We start from the raw sequence: 26,579 nt of genomic DNA, 5'->3' as shown, positions 1-26,579 counted from the left end.
CGCTCTGTGACCTAAGGCAAGTTACTATGGGCCTGATTGTCAGAGGGACTGAGCACCTTATAACTTTTCCTGATATCAGTGGAAGCTGAACCAATTGTCAGCATCTCTGAAAATCAAACTGTTAGCCTCCCTAGTACTCCATAAAGGTGATAATCATTACTTGCTTCAAACGGGTGGTGTTAGGCTTATTTAATATTTATAAAATGCTCTCAGATCCTCAGATGAAAGTTGCTATATAAATGTGAATTACATTTAAATCAACCCTATGTCTTATAAATAGATGTAACTAATTCCAAGATGCCTATTTGTCTGCCTATTTGTAAAAAGATGCATTGGCTAGCAGTGGAAGATTGCCCAAGCTGAAGCTTAGTAATCATTCTGCTTGGTGAACCATGAATCTGTGCATTACAGTTATACAATCTAGAGGCGCTAAAGGCATGAGTAAGCTTCATAACATCTCCTATGCATGATTCACCATTAACATATGTGGTGGCCTGCTGCATTGTCCTTGCACTAGCACCGACATAAAATATGCATGCAGGATGTATAGCAAAATCCCTCAAGTGGAACAGGTATTTCCTGTCTACTCCTTCCACCTCCAAGTTTGTTTCCATGTCCTAGTTGCCTTTATTGCATGCCCAGAGGTGAGCGCTGTTGTGAAGATCCTCTGTCATGCCTTGTGTCTCATCACATAGCCTGGGTGGATTTTCCCCAAGAATGTTCCCTGGGTTTAAAGCAACTGCTACAGGCACAAGGAAGGAAAACATTTCCCCTTAATTTTTTCACCCTAATGTGGCTGCCCAAGAGTGGGTTACTGCCATCCTCAGGGTTCAGGGGTATAGCACATGTAAGTTTCTGGTGCAGAGCGTTGGCCTGGGATCACATTTAGCAAAGATTTCCAGGTTGACATTAGGTTCCAATCAATTCAATTCATTATTGACAAACATTGCAGCCAATTTGACCCTGAACCATAACCCTGTATGTCTTTGAGGTCTGCCCCATGGTACTTAAAATAAATTACCCAGATGCTACAGTGGTGGGTGCTGCAAATAAATGACAATCATCTATGTACGCTGTAAATAGCCTGAAGAATTTCTGATTCCAAACAAATTAGCTGTTTTCCCAAATTTACAGAAATGTAAATATACCAGCAAATCCTGAATAAATTAAATTTTGACAGATAATCTGGATTTCAAAACACTGACAAATTGTTCTTTTATACAATGTTACCAGTGAAATTGTTTTCTCATTAAACAAATACTCCTGTACCTTAAGTCTGTCTTCTGTGGTGTACAATGGTTTAATTATTTTAACTAGATGCTCCAATCAGTAAACATGGCAGGGAACTTGTCATTTTAATGAGACTGTAATGTTCTGTTCTGTTAGACCTTTGCTATTTATTTTTATCAATTACCAGCAGTAGATGCATTTACTAATAGACTGAATACAGCTGAAATACTTTGTGGACATGCCAGTGCATAGACCATGTGAAATATCACAGAGAAAAAAATTAAGATGACTTTTTCAGTTGATGTAAAATGTCTTAAACGCAGAAGATAAATGCTATATGAAAATGTATGTAATGACTTGGATATAAATTAATAATGGAGAGCCAATTAATGACATTCTGTTATCTCTGAAAATGCTCTATTATTATAAAATTGCTTCAGAGTGCTGGCTGTAATTTGGAGCTAGTTGGCTGTCAACAATGCCATGATTGTAATGTAGGATTTAACTCGGCTCCTAGAGATAGGGAGCATGTCGTCTTGTGTACACTCTCCTAGATGCTTAACAAATAATACATACTAACAATAATATCCTCTTCCATTTAACATCAAATGTCACTCCCAACATAATAACATTGGTTAGTGTTTTTGTAGCCATGTTAGTCCCAGGATATTAGAGAGACAAGGTGGGTGAGGTACTTTTTTTTTTTTTTTTTAAATTGGACCGACTTTTGTTGGTTAGAGAGACAAGCTTCCAAGCATACACAGAGCTCTTCTTCAGGTCTGGGAAAGGTACTCAGAGTGTCACAACTAAATACTGACACTGATTGGTAAGCTTAAGGAGTTAACACATGTTGCAAGAGACCATTAAATGTGAAGTAGGCAGGTAACACCTCTGCAGTCATAGGACAAAGGAGGGTTAGTGGGTTATGGATTGTTCTATTGAGCCATAAATCCAGTGTTTTCATTAGAGTCCAGGATTTTTAGTGTCTAGCAAAGTTATGAATTTAAGCTCCCAAACTCATCTTTTGAAGGTGTTATGCAGGTCTCTTTTGAGGCTGAAGACTGAGAGGTCAGATATGGAGTGATTGTTTAGCGGAAAGTGTTCACCCACAGGTGATATGGTGTTTTAATCTTTTATCATTTTCCTGTGTGAATTCATATGAGAGCGTTCTGATCGTCTTGCTTCACCCACATAGTTGTTGTTGGGGCATTTAGCACATTGGATGAGGTACACCATGTGTTGTGATAGGCATGTATAGGAGCCATGCATCCTGAAAGGTGTGTTGTGGGGTGTATCATCATAGCAGTGGAGATGTCTGCAGGTTTTTTTATCTGTTGTTCTGGCAGGCCATGGTGCTGCTTTGAGTTGGTATGTCCTGGTCTGTGGGCAGCTTGCTAATGCTGGTGAGGTTGGGGAGCGGGTGTTTTGGAGGCCAGAGGAGAGGATTTGGGAAGGATTCATTTCAGGGTGTGGTCCCCATCGAGTATGGGTTGTAATTGTCTAATGGTACCCTGTATGGGTTCCAATTTGGGATGACAGATGGCAACTAGCGGTGTGCGGTTAGATATATATATTTTTTTTCTCCTGTTTTGGAGCAGATTCACTTGGGGTAGTTGGGTGGCCCATTCCATTATGCGATCTACTTCTCTGGTGGAGTGTCCTTGTTTGGTGAAGCAGTTTAAAGTGTGTTAAGATGCATATCCTGGACTTTCTCCTTGGAACATATTCAGTGGTATATAAGTGTGTGGCTCTAGATAACAGATTTCTTGGTGTGTTTGGGGTGGTTACTGGATCTGTGAAAATAAGTATGGTGATGCTTAGGTTTCTTGTATTGAGTTGTCTGTAGTGTTCTATTGTTGAAGCTGATTATATTGTCCTGGAAGTTGATGGTGGTGTGGGAGTGTTCTAGAGAGAATTAATGGATGGGTGGTGGTGGTTAGAGTTGTGATGGCAATCTGAGGCAGTTCAGGTTCTCTGTCCAGAGGATGAAAACACCATCACTGTATCTCAGTTATATCATTTGGTTTTGTGCTGCATTTGTCTAACAATGTTCCCTGAAGGTGGCCCATGAAGAGGTTGGCATATTGGGAAGCCATCCTAGTACCCATAGCAGTTCCCATGGTTTGCTCAAAGTGCTTGTTGTTGAATGGAAAGTTGTTATGGGTGAGGATGAAATGGATGGGTGATGTGTTTGGGGTGGAGATCTGAGTATTGTCCATTGTCTTGTAGATATTTGAGACAGGCAGAATTGCCATCATTGTGGGGGATGTTGATGTCTAGGGAGGTGACATCCAGGGTGGCAGATATGGTATTTTGAGGGAGGTTGTTAACATGCAGTTTCTGGAGGAAGTCAGTTGTGTCCTGGAGGAAACTGGCCCTTAGTGTGGTGAGTGGTTTGAGGATGGTTTCTATGAGCCCGATATTCTTTCAGTAAGAGTGGCCTCTGTGACCATGGCCTCCTTCAAGAGCTGCTTCTGCTGGTACCATGAAATGTGGACAAATGGGGGAAGAGTCTTGAGTAAAGGAGACAAAATTGTCACATGAGCTGAACCTAAACTATGGAACTTACTCCCCCCAAAAGATGAGTGATCCCAGATCCCACTGCATCTAGGACTAAATGCAAAACTCTCTCTCTCTCTCTCTCTCTCTCTCTCTCTCTCTCTCTCTCTCTCTCTGGTAACAGATTCCTAGCTACTGATATGGGAGACACAGATACTATTGTTTGTTTTCAGTTCTTGGGAGGTGCTCAAATACTACAACAATATGTTAGAGTGTACATACGTTTGTCATGCAAAATCTCCAGCATTTTTTAGCTATATTAGTATACCCATTGCTTTGAGAATAGAGGCTCAACTGAGGGAATAATTAAAGCTTAAGAATCCAGAACACTGCATTTCCTTTCATTAGGTAAGTAACAGTCAGCTGATGCAAAAATTGCTTAATCTTAACTTCTAGCAATTCCCCAAATGTGAAATACACCAAGTGAGCATTCTTGGATATATTAATATAGCAACTCCTTCCTAATTTTACTCTGAACTTGACAGCTAAATTTTAGATACTGGTATACACAATGTTGTGAATCTTGAAACCTTTAATTAGTAATTGCAAATTTGTTTGTCCCTCAGCAACTTGTATTTGCATAAAGATTAAGGCCAGTAAGAATGAAGGGGATATAACATAGACAGGGAAAAACATTAATAAATTAGTAATCATGTATAAAAGATAAGTAGTCTTAGATGTCATTTCCATAAGCTTTATTAAAATTGAAATTCTTTTTTAAGATTTAGTTAATATTTTCTCCACTGTTGATCCTTTCTAAAGAGAGATCTGTCATGAGCTGCAGAATTACAGAAATTAATGTATTGAGGTCAGACATTAGTATGTAAATTAAACTTTGCTTTTATTCTGTATGCCACCATGAGCATTACCTGATATTTGACCTTTTGTTCATTTAGTCCAACTCAACTATGTCAGTCAAAACAATTAATTCTAAGGCCTGGGCTTCACTAGCAGGGGGGTTCGAACTAAGATATGCAACTTCAGCTACGCTATTTGCGTAGCTGAAGTCGAAGTATCTTAGTTCAATTTATCTGACCGTCCTCACAGCGGCGAGTCGACTGATGCAGCTCCCCTGTCGACACCGCTTACGCCTCCTGCCGAGGTGGAGTACGGGTGTCAATTAGCAGATCGATTTATCACGTCCAGACGAGACGCGATAAATCAATCCCCAATACATTGAACACTACCTGCCGATCTGGCAGGTAGTGTTCAATGTATTGGGGATTGATTTATCGCGATCTGGCAGGTAGTATAGACGTATCCTAAGTAATTTCTTCAAAATATAGGGCCCAGTTGCCATGCCCTGCCCCAGTTCTCCTCTGCCGGAAACCCATGGGGAGGGGACTAAAGGAGAGGAAATCTCTGCAAGATTCTCTTCCTGGTAATTTGCCCCAGATTGTTTCATTGGATTCCTCACCAGCACCATCATCCTGCAGAGCACTCCCTAAAAAGTATATTCTGAACGCTGTTATTCACAAAACGTTCTTTATGAAACATCACTGTAATGGCATCCGAACACATCTTACTGCTTCTGTGTTCAAAGAATGTTATTAATCACCAGTACCAAGAGAAGAATGATCTGAAAGCTCTAGATAGATGTATTAACCCATTAGATAAAATAAGCTGTTTCCATGACACACCCTCAGCTAAGAACCCCAGCAAGAGGAATCTAATTTCCCTCTTTCCTTTTTTTAATTAATAAAGTTCAAAGTGGGGTAGTGAGAATTTGAATTGCAATACACCATGTTCTAGCAAGTATGAAATGTGTAATTAAGAAGTCTAGTAGGCATGTTTGCATGTATAGCTAACAGTGCACTTCAAGAAGCAATTCAGAAAGTTGGTTTTGGTATAAAAAGGCAGGTATGGTTTAAGTCTTCACCACATTAAAATTAGCCTCACTCCATATGCATCATCCTGGCAGTTGAGTTCAACTGGGACATTCTATCTATCTGAGACTCTCTATCTGAGGGGGGTTGGTAAGAATCTTAGGGGACTGAAGTCCTAGAGTTTGTTCCAACTTTTGGTCCAACAGAGTCAGTTTGAAGTTTAGGGTATGCTTGCAAGGCTCAATTATTGACTAAGGAAGAGTGCCAGCATAGTGCGGGATGTTGTATGGCAGGAGGAGTTCCTTCTTTGGTTGATTTGTGGCTTGGTAGTTTGAATTACTGTAAAGTTGTTTATGTTCTCATAGCAATGTAATTTTGCATAAAAATGAATCTCAAGGGTTGACCCTGAACAGTGCAGGTGTGCAACACTGCATCCAGGCACAAGGTGATGAGCAGAACAAAGAATACAGGGGAACCCATCCCTGCATTAATGAGAACAACCCCCAGGTTACTTCTACCTAGCAGTAAGAGTATGTATGCTACCTAAGATAAACAACAGTGCTTAACACCATGGATGAAATCCTGGTCCCGTTGATTTCACTTAATGTCCCTTCAGACGCACCCATTCTCTGTCCCTGTACCCCACTGCTTTGTTATCCTGCATAGTTGAGTGGCTGTGGAGCACGCTTGAAACGTGGTTAGTGGTTTATGGTTAGTGTTTATGGTTTATGCCCGTGCATAGCATCCAGTCACTCTTACGCTGCAGCATAACAACCATGTCCATTATGCAGGGACTTCCAGAATCAAGAACAGAATGAGCCATTGCTTGGAAGTTGTCTTTTGGAGCAGATAAGAAATGGATGAAAAATGTTGCATGGGAATCTTGTTGAACATCAGGTTTTGATTGTGTTTCCTCTTTAGTGGTTTATTGTCCCGTACCTCACAGGCAACATTAGAAACATGGGATACGTCTTGTGCTCATGTGTATTTTGCAGTTAGTTGAAATAATGGTGGAAATGGAAGTGGAAATCCTGCCATAAATGGTTGGTCTGATTGCTCTCTCCTTGGCCTTTGTTTCTGGAAAAAATTTATACTTTCTCCTCTTCATTAATGCACATATAACTGACAGTGCTCACACTGTTCCTTTGGGAGTTATGTCATCCAGTTTACCCTTGTGTTGCATAAAAGGCAGATGGCAGCTGAAGCACAGAGAAAAATGTAATGAGGCATTTGCAAAAAAGTAAAATTTATCTAGCAGTAGGGTAGGAAAATATGTTGTGCATTGGCCAAAAAAATGCAGATCAAACTTAAACTATGTGTCTGGCTCTGGTATACTTAGCTAAGTAGTTTTATTTAATTAGTCACATTAAGACCACATATTTAAGTCAACCAGTGCACAGAAATTGGTTGTATATAACTTGAATGGATTAAATCCCCAGAAAGTAAAACTACCAATTTTGGTATCTAGGGTAGTAGCTGAACATTGAACTTTGAATATGTTTTGTGAACATGTTTGTGGTTAATATGAGTGTATGGAATAGGCCTCTTTATGCTAATTAAATTTCACAGAAATGGGTGAGAACTCTCATGCTTGTAGGTTGCTCATACAAGCCTTTGACTTTGGTATGGTTTATTATTGTTTAAAATGCAAAATTCTCTGACGACATCATTACCACTTTGAATTACTTTTCCTCACAGTTTTAATATATAATATTATTAATATAATTAAGCTCTACAGCATATCAAAATAGAAATAAATTGTAACAAAATCTGAGAGAAAAAATAAATGCTAATACAAAACAAATTAAAACTAAATTTTATTGTACCATTAAAAAAAACCAACAAAAGGTCTTTGAAAGAACTAAATTGTCTTTTTACTTAATGCAATTTCAAGATCTAGCAATGGAGGTTTGAATTAAGTATAGTTGTTCTGATCAGTGCATTAGGAAAATCTATTAAGAATTAAAATATTTCATTCTAAAGTGTATGAGACATCTAATAGTGTTTGAAAAAAGAGAGATGTTTTTGATAAACTTTGTAAATTCTGTGTTTAAGAGCTATTCTAATACAAGCTTCAAATAGTAAATGGATTTTCAGACATTTTACCCAGGTTCCCAAAGGAGGTTGTTGGTTTACAGCCATGGTGACTAGAGAAAGAAAGGAAGGAAATTCTAAGTGACAGCTGTATTGAAGAACCCGACAGCAATGCCTCTATTTTGTCATTATTCAATAACAATTATTTTCTGTAGCCCATAATTTGGCCTCTTGGCTAAGATCAAATGTTGTCTTTTTGGTTTACTCTATCTGAAATGTCCCCTTTCTGGAGACTAATAGCTTCCCCTTGCAGGGAGATTTTGTTATTAGTAATAATCATATTTGTTGTGGCAGTGCCTAAGAGCCAGCCAACAATGGGGCCCTGTTGTGCCAAGCACTGTACAAACACGGGGTACTAGACAGTCTTTGTCTCAAAATTTTTACAATCTAAACAGGTCTTTCCCATCTTTAATCCCTTAATCCCATGTAAGAACAAACAGCCCTTTGTTCTTCTTCGAGTGCTTGCTCATGGCTATTCCATTCTAGGTGTGCGCGCCCATGTGCGCAGTCCTTGGAGATTTTTGTGATATCCGTAGAGCCAGCTGTGGCGCCCCCATGAGTGCCACAGCTGGCTCTACGCCGACCCAACACCCCCTCAGTTCCTACTTACCGCCCATTGTGGTTAGTCAGAGCGCCTTTCCTTGCATAGCAAGGGCTAGCGGTTTCATCTCTTCTGACTTAGGGCCTTGTAAATAGTTGTTTATAGCAGTTAGTGTTAAGTAGTTGCTAAGTGTAGTTAGAAGTTAGAGCCCCAGTCGGAGCATGCCTCGGTCTCCAGGGTTTAAGCCCTCCGCAGACTGTAACAGGCCTTTGCCTGTAGGTGACCCCCACAGCAGCTGCCTCAAGTGCTTGGGGGAATCACATGTGAAGGACAAGTGTTATATTTGTAAACATTTTTGATCCAGGACTCAGAAAGATCAGGATATTCATTTCCAGGATCTCCTCACGGAGGCTGCTCTTCATCCAGCATCCAAGCCATCCTGCTAAGACTCACCTAGTACCTCGGCCTTGGTGCACAGCGCAACCCCAGCACCAGGCTCCACCCAGCACCATTCCCTATCATCCGTGCCCAGAAAGAAAACGAAGAAGCATGGTTCCCTGGCATGGGGCAAGAAAGGCCATGGGGCATCGGGCAAATGACCCAGTTTGGGCTGCCCGGAACTCCAGAGCCACGTGGATGTGCCTCCCCGGCTGAGGCCCATAGCCCCTTAAAGGATCCACCACCAACTCCCAGAAGCAGTAGGGAACCCAAACTTCTGACGGCATTGACGCCTTCCCAAGCTCCCCTGGCACTGAGAGAGCCGAGCCTCTGCCCACGTGTCGGCACTCTTGGGGGCAGTGGACGGACAATACCACCATGATGTATTACATCAACAGGCAGGGCGGTGCCAGGTCTTTGGCCCTATGTCAAGAAGCTCTCTGCCTTTGGGATTTTTGTGTGTGGCATGCCATTCATCTGATAGCCATGCACCTGCCTGGAACCAGGAACGTCTTGGCGGATCACCTCAGCAGGACTTTCTTGTCTCACCACAAGTGATCACTCCATCGAGAGGTGGTCAGCATCATCTTTCAGAAGTGAGGGACTCCCCAGGTGGACCTGTTGGCATCTAGGCAGACCAGAAAATGCCACATGTTCTGTTCAATCCAGGGGGTGGACAGGAGCTCCATGTTAGATGCCTTTCTCATTTCTTGATTGAGGGCGCTGATGTATGCCTTCTCACCAGTGCCATTGATTCACAGGGTCCTTGTGAAGTTCAAGCAAGACAGGGCGAGAATTACCCTAATAGACCCCACGTGGCCTCGCCAGCACTGGTTTGGCACGTTGCTGAGCCTTTCGGTAGCCGCCCCTCTGCAGCTGCCCCTATGGCCAGATCTGCTGTCCCAGAGCCAGAGCAGCCCTTTGCACCCAAACCTGGCAGTGCTGCACTTGACAGCTTGGCTACTGCCTGGCTAAATGTGGATGAATGGGCATGCTCTGCCCATGTTCAGCAGGTCTTGCTGGGTAGCAGGAAACCCTCCACCAGAGTGACTTACCTGGCCAAATCGAAAAGGTTCACATGCTGGGCCTCAGACCGGCATATTCGGGCTGAGCAGGTCCCGCTGCAGGAGATCCTGGATTATCTGCTGCACCTCAAACTCCCAAGTTTTGTCACTGTCATCGATCAAGTTTCACCTGGCCGCGATCTTGGCTTTCCACCCTCCATTCCAAGGCAGGTCTATCTGTGCTCATGACATGAGGGCACAGGTTTTGAAAGGCCTGTAGCATCACTACCCACACATCTGGGATCCTGTCCCTGCCCCCCTCCCCCGGCACCTGAATCTCGTGCTGTTGGGGCTCATGGGGCCTCCCTTTAAGCCTCTGGCTTCCTGCTCTCTTCTGCTTCTCTCCTGGAAGGTTTTGTTCGTGGTCGTAATAACGTCGGCCTGTAGAGTGTCCGAGATCAGGGTGCCTACTTCAGAGCCACCCTAAACAGTCTTCTACAAGGATAAGGTCCAGCTGTGACCTCATCCATCGTTTCTGCCCAAGGTCGTTTCCCAGTTTCATGCTGGCCAGGACACATACTTACTGATCTTCTTTCCAAAGCCTCATGCATCAGATGAGGAGTGCAGGTTACACACCCTGGATGTCAGGAGGGCGCTGGCCTTCTACATCGATAAAACAAAGCTATTCCGTAAGTAAATGCAGTTCTTTGTTGTAGTGGCAGACAGAATGAAAGGTCACCAAGTGGCTACTCAGAGGATTTCGTCCTGGATCACGGTCTGCATCTGCTACTGCTATGAGCTGGCAAAGGTGCCTCTGCCGGCGATCGTGATAGCACACTCAGCTAGGGCACAAGCGTCGTCAGCAGCCTTCCTGGCACAGGTACCAATCCAAACAATTGGTTGGGCTGCCACCTGGTTGTCTGTCCCATTATACACTGACCCAGCAAGCTCGAGATGACGCTGGCTTTGGCAGAGCAGTGCTGCAAGCTTCAAGTCCGTGAACTCCGTGTCCACCTCCATTGATACTGCTTGTGAGTCACCTAGAATGGAATCGACATGAGCAATCACTCAAAGAAGAAAAAACAGTTACCTACCTTTTGTAACTGTTGTTCTTCGAGATGTTTTACTCATGTCCATTCCATTACCGCCCCCCTGCCCCTCTGTCTGAGTTACTGGCAAGAAGAAACTTAGAGAGCATAGGGCCAGCGCCTGATATACCAACGAATGAGTGTGGCACTCAAGGGTGTGCCACAGCTGGTTCTGCAGATACAGCAAAGGCAAAAATCTCCGACGACCGTGCACGTGGGCGCGCGCACACCTAGAATGGAATGACATAGAATCATAGAATATCAGAGTTGGAAGGGATCTCAGGAGGTATCTAGTCCAACCCCCTGCTCAAAGCATGACCAATCCCCAACTAAGTCATCCCAGCCAGGGCTTTGTCAAGACTGACCTTAAAAACCTCTAAGGAAGGAGATTCCACCACCTCCCTAAGTAACCCATTCCAGTGCTTCACCACCCTCCTAGTGAAAAAGTTTTTCCTAACATCAGGATTAAGACGCCAGCTCCTACAGAAAGAACCAGGGGATCTGTAATGACCACAAGCAGCCAGGGGCTCAGTTCTACATCTCACCCATACTGTGCTTCCACAGCAGCCACTAGTGCCCAGTTAGTTCAAGACCAGCTGAGGTGTGAGAGCGCCATCTACTGAAGCAGGTGTTCCTGTGAGGTCTCCCATTCAAGTACTGAACAGACACAAGTTGGCTTTGGAGTTCAGACAGGTGTATGCTGGCCCTTGCACCCAGCTGTGTGTAACCCACCCTGCACCCTCAGAGGAAGCTATGCAAGGCAAACTCCAGCTTGTTTTTGTGCATTGACATTCCCTGCAGCAAATACCTGGAGCAAACAAGTATGTATTTTAATAAACTTGCTGGTAAAGCAAATCAACACATCTCGAAAAATAACAGTTATGAAAGGTAGGTAACTGGTTTTTTTCTCTGAATTAGGGGCCAAATGGGAACCACTACCTACTCAATCACTTTTGATATGAATATTAAATTGCTTGTCAAATGTGGAATCCTAGAAATAGTTTGAAAAGAACCAATGATCAGTACATGCTTGCTTGAAGATAGGTGTTCCCATAGCTATCTTGGATTCTTCTGGAACCACACGGATGTGTGTTCATTACCAGGGCCGGCTCCAGAGCCCAGCGGGGCAAGCACCCGCCTGGGGCGGCCCTTTCCCGGGGGGGGCGGCAGGCTGGGCTGGCGGACCTGCCGCAGTCATGCCTGCGGGAGGTCCACCGGAGCCCCGGGAGCAGCAGACCTGCCGCAGGCATGACTGCGGAGGGGACGCTCGGCCGGCGGCTCCAGTGGACCTCCCGCAGGCATGACTGCGGACGGTTCGCTGGTCCCGCGGCTCGGCTGGACCTCCCGCAGGCATGCCTGCGGCAGCTCAACCGGAGCCGCCGGACCAGCGAACCGCCCGCAGCTGCGGGAGGTCCAGCCGAGCCGCGCGACCAGCGGACCCTCCGCAGTCATGCCCGCGGGAGGTCCGCTGCTCCTGCGGCTCGGGGGCGCCTCCCGGGCATGACTGCTTGGGGCGGCCAAATTTGTAGAGCCGCCCCTGTTCATTACACATGTGCTCAGAAAGAAAACTCATGTTCAGTATCCCACTGGGAACTGGTTAAGGAGCAAGCAGATAGTCTGATTTAAGCTGGATAAAGATTAGCTCTAGCTTCATACTAGCGATTCCATAAAACTTAGACAAATGTCCTGGATGAAAATCTGGAAAATGAGAATTGTAAAGGTTAATTTAAAAATTACAGTTTTGATATAGGAAAAAACAAACCCCCAAAGTAGATTATATGAATTGTCCATTCTCTCCGGTAGCTACAAGCTGAAGTCAAAGCTGCAGACTTTTGGTGTAAAGAATGCAAACAACATGGGGCAAATATTTTCTTAAGGAAGATAAAAGTATAAGCAAAATACTATGGTTGTGTGTAATATTTTGTTTATTTTAAAATTGTCTGTATTCATATATATTAGGCACAGGCCTCAGGCTGCTGGAAAGCTGCCAATGTGGCCCTCAGTGTGCAAAAGTTGGACACCTGGGCTTTATTAGCTCTGAAAAATGACTATTTACATTTGATATATTAATAGCCTCTTTATGCTTTTTAATTTCAGACTTCCAGATACCTGTATGGACTCAAAGCAAAGATTTCCTCCAATCTCAAGCAGATTGCCACAATCAAATCTGCAGTTTTCAAAGTTTGCAATAGTCAGGTGATGAGGAGCTGTGGTTACACTTAAAGGGATAAGAGTATGTGAGATAACCTGCCACTCTATTCTTTTACCAGTAGATACAATTAGTTAGTAAGCACCTAGTGTTTCTGTCCCTATGCTAGAGGAAACAGGACAAAGATGATCCATAATGTGGCCATCATAGGTTATAACAGAAATAGCAATAAGCTTACTTGACTGAGTCCCTCGGGTGGAACAAATGTAAGCAGTAAGAGGCAGTAACAGACTGTGCTTTCAATATTCTCTCCCACAAAGGACAGCTAGGTGTCCACTGGGAGTTGATTGCCTTATTCCTAGTTGTGCCTTTGTAACTCTCCCCCCTGCAAGTGTCCAGAGTGCCATGTACAACATGGATGTCTTCAGCTAATACGGAAGAGAGGAAAGCACTCTGGTGATTAAATTTCCCTGTTAACAGATACCGTAACTTAGTAATGGCACAAAATGAAAATACTCCACCAGTGTTCATAAACAGTTAGTAAACAGCACGTGACTTTACGTAGTTGTTGACTTCTCGGCTATCCAGTAAATTTTTTAGCTAAACTACAGATCTTTTTTAACCTCGAGAGAGAGAGAGAGAGAGAGAGAGGGTTATGTATGTGAGTGATAAACTCAACAAGATGTTATTACAATAGTAATTTAAGTGTTATTAGAGATCAGCTGGGGACACAGTTTTCCCAAAACCACATTCTGATTGGCTACTTGGTTTTTTGTGATGTCGTCATCATCATGCACCAATTGGCAATGTTGAAAAGCACACAATATTCTGGGCCTGTGCCCATTATGTTTTTCATGTTCTCTCCCATTAACATTTAAGATAACCTTTGGAAATGGGGTTGAAGAGTGAAGGGCTGAAAAATACCAGTTTTAAACTATCACCTTCCCATGGAATTCCCAGGGACTCCCATTTCAACGCAGTTGTGGCCCTTTTAGCCACTTTTAATTCACAGAGTACTAGTTAAAATTTAAAAGTTAAATTTGGAGCTGTTTGATATTCCAGATTTATTGTTTTGTAAAAGAACATAAATTGAAATTGACAGCTTAGTCAGAAACTGCCAAGTAATTCTCAGGATGGACTTTGCGCCTGACAGGATCAGGCCTTTGATTTTAAAACCGAGAGCTACACCTAAATTTCCATAAAATGGACCATATGGTAGTCATTATTTCTAATAAGGAGGTCTGGGCTTTCAGCTCAAGAGTGTATGATGGGAGCTGTAGTCTCAGCAGGCCACACTTCTTTTTCTTAACAATGGAGATGTGATGAGCAATGCTTCAGCTATGCCACGTATGAAGTCAACCACCCATATAAACCAGTAAGCATTGGCATAGTTGATTTCTCCCACAGTTGATCAGTCTACAACTGGCTCCTGAGGACTCCCTCTGAAAATTAAATGTAAAGCGCTAGCAGCTAGCACAGCCACTGAAATTGCAACAAAAACAAAGCTTTAATACTGCTAAACTGAAACTATAATTGGTTACACTAACAGATTAATGTACAGTACAAGATAATCTTGAATTTGTAGTTAAAAAGTATGCAGTGTTTTCAGAACAGCAAAAGTTCACTGGAAGCCATAAAGACTGAGTTAAAATGAAAGCAAAATTATGACTGTTGTAAGCCAATGTACAGCCATGTGTTTGGTGTGTTTGTGTTTTGTTTTTGGAGTAGCAAAAGTTTAGTTGAGGCCCAGTTGCAATAAAATCAAAATTTGGGATTATTAAATTCCTGAAGAAATCTTTTAACAGGAAAATATAAAGCTGTATATAGTATATCTCATCTGTTTCTTGCGTACATTTGTGTATGCTCTTTGGCAACTGCAGAGTACCCTGTGTTCTGTGCAACTACCACCAAATCTTGCATGTAAAAGAAGAAAACTAGTGCTAATTTATTCATTTTTGCTTTACTTAATTGAAAATAAATATAACATTATGCTTATCTGCTGTGCTGCTTGCTGGACAGAGACCGTAGCAATCTCCTGCCAGCCTTTCCTCCAGCACCAGCCGGAAAACAAAGCTTTGTTTTCACTATTTTTTATTATTATTTAAATTTTATTCATTTAATTTTACAGTTTTGGATATTGCTGTGGAGAACAACTCTTCTAAGTTGTGCCAGCAATTAGAATCCCAATGTGGCGGGAGTTCTGAAAAGATCTGTAGCTTTTCTTTTGTGATGGAAATCTTCTGGCTCGTGCAGAGGATCTGAGTGTGCTTGCTTGGTCCTTTGTCTCCAGTGAGTACACCAGAGATTGCTATAACATTTCTAGTTATATTGGGGACTGTCAGTGGGATCACCTAGTTGACAAGCTTACATTTTTGGAATTCTTATTTGATGGAGCTCACTATTCTTACTTCATTATATCTGCTTATTGATATTCACAAGATTATGTACAAAGCCTGCTTATTAACCATATTGGTACATTGTCCCTATTTATTTGATGATGGGAATCTTATCCTTGTCTTTTATATCACAACTTCTCTCAGATTTAATAGAATCCGCAGCATCTGTGCTACATAGGAAGGAGGATTGTTGGTATGTGTGCCGGCACACCTATCCTACTCAAATTTACAGTAGCCAACAGGAGATGAATAACTTGCTGATGAGAAATTGCAGGTTACCATCTAGCAGATGGGAAGATCCATATGTATGAAATTTTGAAAAGAACTCCCTTGCAGGATTAAGCAATCTCTACAGGCACTAGTTTCAGGGAACAATATAACTGCTCTAGCTTCTGGTATTAGAGAGAATGAGGGACATATAGGAGTACCTCGTTATAGTGTACTTTGTTAGAATTTTTGAGTCCTGTGTCTCTTAAGAAATTGGTCACATATAGAAATATTCAGCTTCAGTGAACATGTGGTTGCATATATACAAAAAACCAGACCATTATCTCTAGAGTTTGCATGAAACAGTCTTGTTCCAAAAACAGATGCTTTGTGTAACCTAGCATGACAGTCTCATCAGAGCAGGCAATGGCCTGGCATTTACAATTACTAGCCACTTGCAGAGGCTAGACACAAATGTTTGATATGAAGAACTACTGTGAACTCATCAAAAGTACAAAGTATTCTCTGTGGTTTCTTCTTACAAGATGTTTACACTTACAAAGTGAAAGAAAAGTACCACGAGCCAGTGACTGGCAACTAAGTGATGTTTCTGGAGACCACTAGGGTCAAATTTTCAGCCCCAGTCCCCAGCATTAAGTAGTCACTTTGTGATTGCAACTGACTGCACTGTCTAATGTGGATGCTCAGCCATTTAACTTTTGCAGTTGGATGCTGTCTTTCACAGCTCGGACAGTTGCATGTGTAAAATGTGTGCATAAATTCAGAGGCCAACTTGAAACTGGTCTGAAAATTTGTCCCTAAAAATGTTTGTTTAGAAAATAGACATGATCTTAGTAATTATATATTTTTCATTTTTGGTTATATATAAGGTAGACTTAGCGCAACTGGTTTTCCTGCAGGGAAAATTGCCATAAATTTGGACATACATCACTAGGAGCAAAAAGGGTTATACTGTACTACTAGTTAGTTGCACAGTTTTAGCTCTGGTAGCACTTTTGGGCCCATTGTTACATCTAACACTGGTTATCTAACCCCCATCTTTATATTTGTTGTTCTATATGTGACACATGCACTATAATGGGGATGAGAGCTAAAATTACTAACCTTTTCTCTAGATATGTATTATACTTTAGGGCAAAGGTTTCCAAAATGGAATGCGCAAGAGGATCCTTCAGGGGGCACGGCAGGAGGAGCACTGCCAGAACAACGCTGCTTCAGCAGTTCGGGGCGGGAGTCCGAGTGGCTTTTTCTAAATTTTTTTTTTTTTTTTGCTTGGGGTGGCAAAAATGGTAGAGCTGGCGCGACACGGGGTGCATGCTCAAAAATTTTTACTGATAGGTGTGCGCGATCAAAAAAGTTTGGAGACCACTGCTTTAGGGGACCTGATCATGTCATTCAATAACACACAGAGACGGGCTCTGTTTTGATGATGGTAGTTCATCCTCATTCATGTGTAATATACTGGGAGTTGCCTCATTTTTTACCACAGATTTAAAATGCATACACTATATAAATACAATAGGCATCTCATCCTGTCATATGACATTAGTGTGATCCTTAGAGAGAAAATATTCAGACTGGTGCATTGAAATCTTTTTTAAGTATGCCTGGGTGAGCAAGTTAAAGAGTAGCATTATCTAATGGACTAAGGAGGAGTCTGGAAGCTGGAAACTCCCTAGTTTTAATCTGCATCTCTGCTACTGCCTCACCTTGTTGACTTGGTTAAGGCACTTAAGGTGGGCTTTTCCAAAATGCTCAATGTTGGCCTAACTTTGCTTCCACTGAAATCTCTGCAAGTTTTACTATGGACTTTAGTGGGAGGAGAGTTAGGCCAACACTGAGCATCTTTGAAAATTCCACCTTAACCTCTGTGTCTCAGTCCCCTTTAGTAAAATTGGGATGAGATTTACATAATTCACTGTGGTGGTGTGAGGATTAATTAGATCATTGGCAAAAATTTCAAAAAAGCCATGATGACTTAGGAGCCTAAGTCCTATTTTCAAAGGGAAGGTAAATGGAATGTAGGCTCCTAAGTCATGTAGGCACTCTTGAAAATTTCACCCAGTATTTTTTACAGCAGTTTGAATACATTAAGTGAGTGGTGGTGGTTTTGGTTTATGCTCTTACTTTGGAAAGAGCAGCAGCCATTTTCCACTTTTAGCATGACTTCTCATAATGCAGTTTGTGTGACACAGAAGCCACTGAGACTTTACTAGGGACCTTTAATAAGCCCTAGAACAGAAAGGAGTTCAACGAAAGAGGGCAAAATGTGGTTTGCCAATTGATTCACATCTTTCAAGGAAAGTTTAGCAGAAAAGAAGAGGAAGGAAAATAATGATCATAGGGACAGGTGTGTTAAGGTTGACTGTGGGCACGGAATGGCTGCAACAGGGCTAAGGAAATCTGCTCCATTTCTGAAACCATTTGAATATGTCAAGAGATACAGATTTACTAAAGTATGTCTGACTTGATAATTTTTATGGTGCTGTAGGTGGGTAATGGCTGTGTTGGTTGTTATTTGGTACTTGCACTGAACTTTATGAGGTGCACTAAATCTAGTCAAGAACACAAAAGATCAGTGTAATAAAAGCAGTAATTTCTTAGTACCCTAGTGTGAATTTAACTTATTCTTGATGATGGGCACTTAAAAAAACTATTGGAAAGAAGATGAAAACTTGAGTATACTTAGTAGGTGCCAAGTAATTACCATCAGTTTTTAGACTTTCTGAACTTATAATGATAGCAACCTTCAACTATATCAAAAAATGCCAAAAGGAGGAAAAAATGTAAAAATGTATCATGCTGAATAAACATGTAGAATTTATATGAGAACATCATTATCTATCTCAGCTTTTGTTTAGGCAATTGAGCAATAACAAGAAAGATAAAATAATGTATTGTGACAGTGTGTGCAAGAGATTTTGAGGGAAAAATAACAGCACCACCCACACACCGTCTTTTTTAATATGGTGTTGAAGCTTATAAATGTACTGTACTGTATGTGAATATTTAGATGGTATGCTCTTTGGAAGAGGGACCATATATTCATATGTATTGATGTATCACTTAGCACATGACCTGACTGAAGCTTCTGAGCACTATCATACAAATCTTTCATAAGAATCTAATAGCAATCCTATAGTTAAACTTCCTACACTTTTCCTAGTATGACTCTTGTTTTCACAATGATGTCATTTGGATTACACCAGTGATAATTTAGCCCATGCGCAATTCGCTGGTTGACTGGGTGGAGGCCCAGGTTTGAAGGTGGTGCAAATTTTGACCTTTGGAAATTTTTCTTTGTTTTTCCTGAATTATCAATGAAAACACAAGGTGTTTTAAGGCAATATTTGAATACATTTGCCCTTTTCAAGAAGAAAAGTTGTTTAAGGAGGACTTAAACAAAAAGCAGCTGAAGCTTGAAGCACGTCATGGGCATGGTATAATGATAATACCTAGCTCCTATATACCTGTAGCTATAATGAGGAGTAATAATGCGATTATAACACTTATATAAATATAATGAGGATTTCTTTGCTAGTTTGCCTTTATTTCTCACTCTGCATGTAAAATGACCCCAGACCCCGTGCAAAAACAGACGGAGGCCTGAGGCTGAGCTGTGGCAGACTTCAGGCAGAATAGTAATCTGTGTAGCACATTTGTGGGGGAGGATTTGACACCTGGAGATGCAGAGTTCTCTTCTGCTCATGCAAATGATGAGGCTTCTGTTGCTTATGCTCATAGGTTTACTCCTCTACTCTTTTCCTGCTGCTTTAAATCTAGGGCAGAAGCTGGGTGAATTGCATGCCCCTAATGCAAACATGCAGGGTCTTGATTGGCTGCATTCGCCAAACATGCCATGGTCAGGCTGGCCATGAGGGGGCTAAGATGTACAATATAGTATGTAGTTCAGCAGTGCTGACAGAATACCCATAGTTAGGGCTGAGATGAGATTTTCATTGAAGTGCCCGCTTAAAGGTTCTTACCACTTTTGGGGGAAAGTATTTGATGGGCAGGAATTTCTCATGTGTTTCCTTTGCACAGAGGTGAGGGTTTTTTTTAATGATTGATAAAATACCTCTTCTCTTTGACTTAAATGAGTGAGAAAGTGTTGCTTTTAAGAAACATTTTTAACACCTTAATTTGCCCTCTGATACGAACATTTTTCTCTTGGAACTGAAACCTGAGGTTGTAGATTGTCTGCAAGAGTCTTGTCTACACTGAGAATTTTAAGGAGTTCTTCCTGCATTGGTCTAGCAAGTGCTTCTATAGTCTGATCACCAGCATTATTAGTGCCATCTTGTTCTGCTTTCAGCAAGATGGTAAAAGTACTGCGCCAGTGCTAGATTGGGGGTGAGGGAATTCCCTGAGATATTCATCGGACATGCAGCCAAGGAGGAATTGTTCTTTCCTACGTTAGGACAAATGGGTGAGAAATTAAGTATAAGCAAGTAGGGAAAAAAGCATATTGTGGATGTGGGAGCTCTCTGCTGTCACTGTGCTGGCTGTGGTATGAGTAGCTAGCTAGCACTTAGCATTTATGTAGAGCTTTACGTTTTCAAAGCGTTCAAACATTAATTAATCAATCAATCCTCACAAACACTCAATTGAGGGAGATAATTAAATATTGTCACCCCTAAGCTACCTTTTTTTCCACCTCACTAGATAAGGAAACCAGGACTTTTAGAGGTTAACCAATTTGTTGAATGCCACATAACATGTCATTGGCAGAGGCACAATTAGAACTTGGTAGCTGGTTGCACCCAGCACTGTTCTTTTAGTTCATTAGACCTCTCTGCCTGGTAATTTACGTGCGTGATTTTACGTGCATGCAGAGATATAAGAAAATTTAAACATATCTGCATTTTTGTGTGAGATTATTTATTTAAATAAAGTCACAGCCATAACTTGGCCAAATTGCATGTAATCTCTCCCTGTGTGCCTTAATATATAGGGATCTTGCTTGTAAAGGAAACAACTTTTCTAGATTCTGGGGGGACATCCAGATTCGAAGATGCTTTTGTTTTCTATACACTTGTAAAGGGCCTAGATTGGCAGTTACTGACTGAGCATCTTGTAATTTGAAGTAGTGAAGCACTAAAGAGGGTCTAAAATATTGTTATCGTCACACTGTATAATTTTGAAAGTTTGTAGCAATTCATTTATTGTTGTCTGACATTAAAATGACTGAGCCAATCTATTTATAGAGACCTGATCTTTTTAAAGAACATAAACTGGATTCATCTTGTAAATCAGTGCATATTACTGTATGCAAACATACTGTGTAAATTAAACTAAATAAGACCTCATTTAAATGTTAAGGCATTATAGGAAAAGTGTTGCCTAAAGATTGAATAATCTTCTGCTTGTGAAAACTGGGGAAGGAGATAATTGTTCCCTCTTCTTATCTCAGTTTGATGCCATGTTCTTTGGGATATCAGACATTGCAGTAATAAAATGATTTGTAGCGCAAGAGTGTTCAGATGGATCATATAATAATGTTTCTAGATTAAGAAAAATATATAATTTATTTTATAAATCACATTTTAAATCTGTTTGTGACCATGGAAAACTGAAGTAGAGAATATATTATGATAATAGGTGGATCGAACTGTTTTAGTCTAAGAAAGTTAATTCATTTAGAACTCATGAGTGTTTTTTTCAGTGCAGGGTTTCATTTCCTTTGGTGATTTGTGACAATAGTCCTGCATTGTCTACCCACTTAAGTACTTTTCACAAATAATTAATTAGAGATTTTCTGAGCTATTAGGATAAACATAGGCAGGTAACAAGGAATACAAAAATGACTCAGAAGGATTGAGGTAGTAGATGGAAGTTGTAATAAGGTAGAAAGCCTTTAATCATCTTGGTCTCTGGTTCAGATTCATTCCAGAAGGATAGTGACCAAAACGGGTACTTTCTATTAGATATATGGTGGCCTCTGCAAAATGAATTGAGGGATCTCAGGTTAGTTACTAGTGAACACTGGTTCACCTTACAAAAATACTATCACAAATGGGTTCTGCTGGAACTGCCAGTTAATGCTAAAGCAGATAGTACTAATAAAACATTTTAATTTCTAAACTGCTCAGAACCCAAAGGCCTCTGCAAACAAAAATGGGGCCCCAGTTGTCCACCTCCTCAAGAACAATATTTCCCACAAACCATTAAACAAGCTAGACACGGAAGAAAGCTTTGCTACGTATCAAGGAGAAAGGCACAAACGTGTTTTGACTCAGCATTCTAAACTTGTGGGCCTCCAGCTAGACAGTTCTTCGCCCATCTTCTCATGGCTGTGCCTAGGGACAACAAATGGTCTCTCAGATAGACTTTAAGGTTTTGTAAAGTAAGGACCAACTTCTGCCTTCAGATGCATGGATGCCACTACGACTAAAATCAATGAGAGTTCCGCATTTATATCTGTGGGCAGTATGTAGCCCTAAAATATAAGTGTGAGGAGCCTTGCGTGTAGACAAATGCTCTCTCACCCCTAGAGATCGGGGACCGAATACAGCTCCCATTGAAGTCAATGTGCCTGCTTACTCCAGGATTGAATTTGTCCCTTTTCTTGTAGAACAGCTTTGTGGCGTGTTGATAGGGAAGCGTGCAATACTGCTGCCAGTGCTATATGTATTCTGTGGTAAGGAAGACTTCTCTTGAAAGCAAAGTCAGTCCAGCACCTTTTATAAATACTAAATTCATTGAAAAAAAGTGGAGAGTAGAGGTCATTGTCTATGCAAATAAAATGCTTTTAGCTACAATACAAGATAAATATTAGGAATTTGAGAGCTAGAGCAAATTTTGGTTAAAAAGATATCTTCTGTGATAAACAGAAGGCAAAGCAATTGGCAAGCATGTCATTTGTTACCTGTCTTTGCTGCAGGCCTGCAAGATCCTGGGTTCAAGTCCCACAAAAGGATTTCAGCTCCTAGTCAATGCTGAAACTGCAGTGCAGTATTAGAGTTGCTGCAAAGTGGCCCTGTCCTTTGTACAAGATGTTAAATTGAGGTCCCTTTTGCCCATCTCATGTGACCATCCAAGTGCAAGATGACACATTTTAAAAGGTTTTCCAAGACAGAGATAGAAAACCCCATCACAGAGTCAATTAAGAATAGACTGGATAAAGCACCAGAAGATATGTAGTGAAGGGAATATACTGCACTGGCTGTTGATGGCTACTAACCTGTAAGGAAATGCTCCTGTGCAAAGGCATGGATGGTATGCCTGATGGGGAGGAAAAGACTCAGGCAATAGGTAGAGGTTGGAAGACCATGATGAGGAGAAAGCATGGTGTTGGGTTACTTCTGGGCGACAGTGAGCTACAAACTCGGATAATTTTTGGTCCTGGTTACCTGAGGGATGCTCTTCTTCCAGTGTGCTCTTGTTGCATTAGCTAGGATTCTGTGGGTAATATTCCATACATTTTGACCATTAGGAGTTGTGCACAGGGCATTCTCAGTGGAGTGCCATTGATTTTGAGATTTGGTTTCTCCCTCTCTTCTGTGAGAGCTCACGTGCAATGACCTTTAAGCACACAGTGAAGAGGTGTCTCTCTTTATCCAGATTTCCGGTTGGGTTATATTAGGATATGTATGGGAATGTATTTTTAGAATATGTATTTAGGATTGTTAGGATATGTACTTAGACTGTATTGAAGAGAGCCTTTTTATGTTGGTTTAGTCAATATGTTGTGACTTGTAACAATACATCTTTACAAGTGTAAAAATAAAATCATTTGTCTCATCATTAATCCCCCTTAGATTAAAGTTGAGCAGTGAGATCAGAGTTATTTCTAAACTCCAGCTTTAGATTTTCTTCATAATAGATCCCCCTCCAACCTCACCCCAAGCAAAGGAAATAGCGCACAGAACAGATGGGCCAGCAGTGGTGCAGATGCATATATGACATGTAGGTGCTGATTTTGTGTTAGCTAGTAACCCAGCAACAGCTGAAGTTAATTTTCTTCTTGGGGATGGTGCCACACAGTCATGGCACAGGAAGTGAGAGAGTTGTGCACTGAACACCTTCGCTCAGTTCAGTATTATTGGCCTTGCTCTCCTGACCCCCTTGCTCTGAGTTACTATTCGATTTCTTCCCCTTTCAGGTAATTTGCTGAGAGCTTGTTGTCTAGAATTAGGACTGCTCAGTGGTCATGTGTGAAAATTGCTGCAGGATTTTTGCTTTCTACAGCCTCTGATCTTTGTTTATAACCAGTTTACCTAGAGAAGAGAAAAATGGGGCTTTTATACAATGCAAAGGTGTCACTGAGTTTTGATGGAAGGCAGTCATCACTGACATGCTCTTTTTATTGGACCTGAATAGCGCTGCACATAATGAAGCAACAAAAAGCTTCTCCAGTGAAATGTCGATTTGTAACTGGAGACCCTTTAAATAGTGGTGCCCATAGTAGCATTTCTATCCAATATGTTTTAATTTTATGACGTTACCTCTTTATTGTGTTAGATGAGTTGGTACTAGACCAGTAGCCTATCACAGTGAGCTGGGGGAAATGAGACTACTGTGAAGGATACCTGGTACATGCACACCCAGAAGTGGGACAGTTTGTACTGACATGATAGCGATGGGACTTACAATGCCATAGAATGGAATCGTTTGTTGGATCATTCAGGTAGTGACAATGAAGTGAAACTGAGGCAGACAAAAGAGACCAGAGCTCTTTTCTTCTTCCCAGACTTTAATCATCTCTGCCTCTAAATAATAACAACTTTGCCAGCGGTAACTGGTATTATTAAAGTTGTGTTCCTGGCAGTTTTGTAGATTCCCTGGTAACCATATTGATAATAGAGGATCATTCTTATCTAGCCCCTTTCACCCTTCAAATGCTTTGCATAACTATGCATGGGGATCAATTCACCTACCTTTAGGGTGAAAGGCAGCAGATGTCAACAGCTCACAGCCCTATCGCATGATTAGGAACAGAAGTGAAGAAGATGATTGTATTTCCGTTTTCGGATAGGCAGGATCTTCTTAACCAAAACAAACTATGCCCAGAAAACCTAGGCTAATACCATCACTCTTTGAAAAAGTGTTATCCACATCATGACCCATCATGTCATGCTGGGTACTGGTTCAGCATTTTATTATGATGATTTATTATATGTATTTCTGAAGTATATAGGAGGCCTAGTCATGGGTCAAGACCATATTTTGATAGGTGCTGTACAAACCTAAGACACAAAAACAGACCCTGCCCCCAGGAGCTTACATTTAAATAGACAAGACAGACGCAGGGTAGGGGGAAGAGGATAACCCTAGGGTGACCAGACAGCAAGTGTGAAAAATCGGAATGGGGGTGGAGGGTAATAGGAGCCTATATAAGAAAAAGACCCAAAAATCGGGACTGTCCCTATAAAATCAGGACATCTGGTCACCTTAGATAACGCACAAGTGGCGTGAATAATGTGATGGCAGCAAATGTCATGTTCGTTCCATGATTTTTTGGGAATGTGTGGGGAGTTAATTCAGGGATGATCAGCTGAAGGGAAGGAGGTGAGGGGGACTAAGAAGGGGAGAAGAGGGTAAGAGGAGTGCTGCTGAGGCAGTGAGACTGCAAGGGAGGGAGAGGGTTGGAGCAAACAGCTAATCAGCACATGCCAGAGAGAGTCCATCCAAAACTGTAGAGACTTCTCTGAAAGTCCAGCTGTCCCTGCTTTGGCTTTTCTGCCTTGGCCAGGGTCCATGTTACAAAAAGCACCATCTCTATTGGCATTGTTGATGGCAGGTTGTGCAGAAATGACAGACTGAATTGGCATTGAGAGTGGAAAAACCAGTTCACCCTAGAAGTGGGTCCTCCATGTCCAGGTGGACGCATATCAGTGAAGCATGTTGGGATGCTTGCTCTGGCACTGCTCATTCCGTCCCTGATCTTTGGATAATGCAGGGCTGACATTCTCAGAGCTGTTAAGCCAACATTTTGACAAATGTGGAAGCTCACTTGAAAATTAAAAAAGAAAATGAAATAGTGTTGAATGTTCAAACCTACATAAAAATTATCTGATTGTCAGAGGTGCTGAGAACCCCAAACTCCCATTCATTTCCATGGAGTTACGGACACTCTGTAGCTCTCAAAATCAGGGCATTTAGTTTTGTGCTTAAATATGAATTTAGGTACCTAGCTTTAGGCGGCAGATTTTGAAAACTGGCCCATATCTCTTTACCCACTCATCTAGTATGAGTATAAAGGTCTCCTAAACCAGAAATCCCTTTTTCCTCCTTGAAACTTAGACAACTCAACTAAGGTGGGTTGTTTTTTTTTAAATCTTCTAATTTTGAACAAAGTTGCTTGTATGTTTTTTTTCCAGCCCAGAATGAATTTTTACATCCAAGTTACTATATAAATCCCTGAAAATAGGTTTTAATGATAAAGATGCTGACAGAATCATAGTGAATTGATACAATGTCTCACAAGGTACAATTATTGTTTGTGCTGCAGATCTCAACTGTCTGAGAATGCGGCAGACACAAAAGATGAACTATTGGAACCAGGATCAACAGACCAATTGGAACATATCAGCAAAAATCCTGAAGCCAGCTTACCCTCCCTTTGTCTCAAGCAAGTGTTTCCAAAGTATGCCAAACAGTTCAACTATCTACGACTGGTGGACAGAATGGCTGCATTGTTTATCCGATTCCTTGGAGTAAAAGGGACAATGAAGTTGGGGCCAACAGGTTTCCGAACATTTATAAGGTTAGTAGTAAAGGATGTAAGATCTCCCAGACCTATCCAGCAGCACTGCGATTCTTGTGTTTATGTGATAGAATAATTAAGACCAGAGTAAACATTTTCCCCCAAATCCCACTGAACAGTTGCACACGCTTCTGTATTTTCTTTCTTGTCATTGCTGATTACTGAAATAAATACACGTGTATAATACAAAAGTTTTCTTCTTTTATAATCAGTCTACTGCTCTGATTCCTTTAGTGATCACACATCATCCAGTATTAGAGAACACACTTGTTTGCATGGTAGTGAACTGTGCTGTCACAAGCGTGGGATTGGGGGACA

At 41.5% G+C, this 26,579-nt stretch overlaps 1 protein-coding gene across 12 annotated transcripts in view; it reads left to right on the top strand.

Moving 5' to 3' along the window:
• The window catches only part of TTLL11 (tubulin tyrosine ligase like 11), a 226,364-nt gene that overhangs the window by 67,766 nt on the left and 132,019 nt on the right, over positions 1-26,579 (top strand). For 11 of the 12 annotated variants that reach the window (XM_044992371.1, XM_044992373.1, XM_044992374.1 and 8 more), the window contains exons 7-8: positions 12,878-12,976; positions 26,007-26,261. In XM_044992371.1, the coding sequence (XP_044848306.1) occupies positions 12,878-12,976; positions 26,007-26,261 (354 nt within the window). The remainder of the gene's footprint in view (positions 1-12,877; positions 12,977-26,006; positions 26,262-26,579) is intronic. The other variant, XM_044992369.1, reaches the window with a different exon arrangement.

The sequence above is a fragment of the Mauremys mutica genome, chromosome 18, assembly GCF_020497125.1.
Source record: "Mauremys mutica isolate MM-2020 ecotype Southern chromosome 18, ASM2049712v1, whole genome shotgun sequence".
Lineage (NCBI taxonomy): Eukaryota > Metazoa > Chordata > Testudines > Geoemydidae > Mauremys > Mauremys mutica.
Note: the sequence above shows the minus strand (reverse complement) of the source record. Positions and strands in the feature narration are given on the sequence as shown.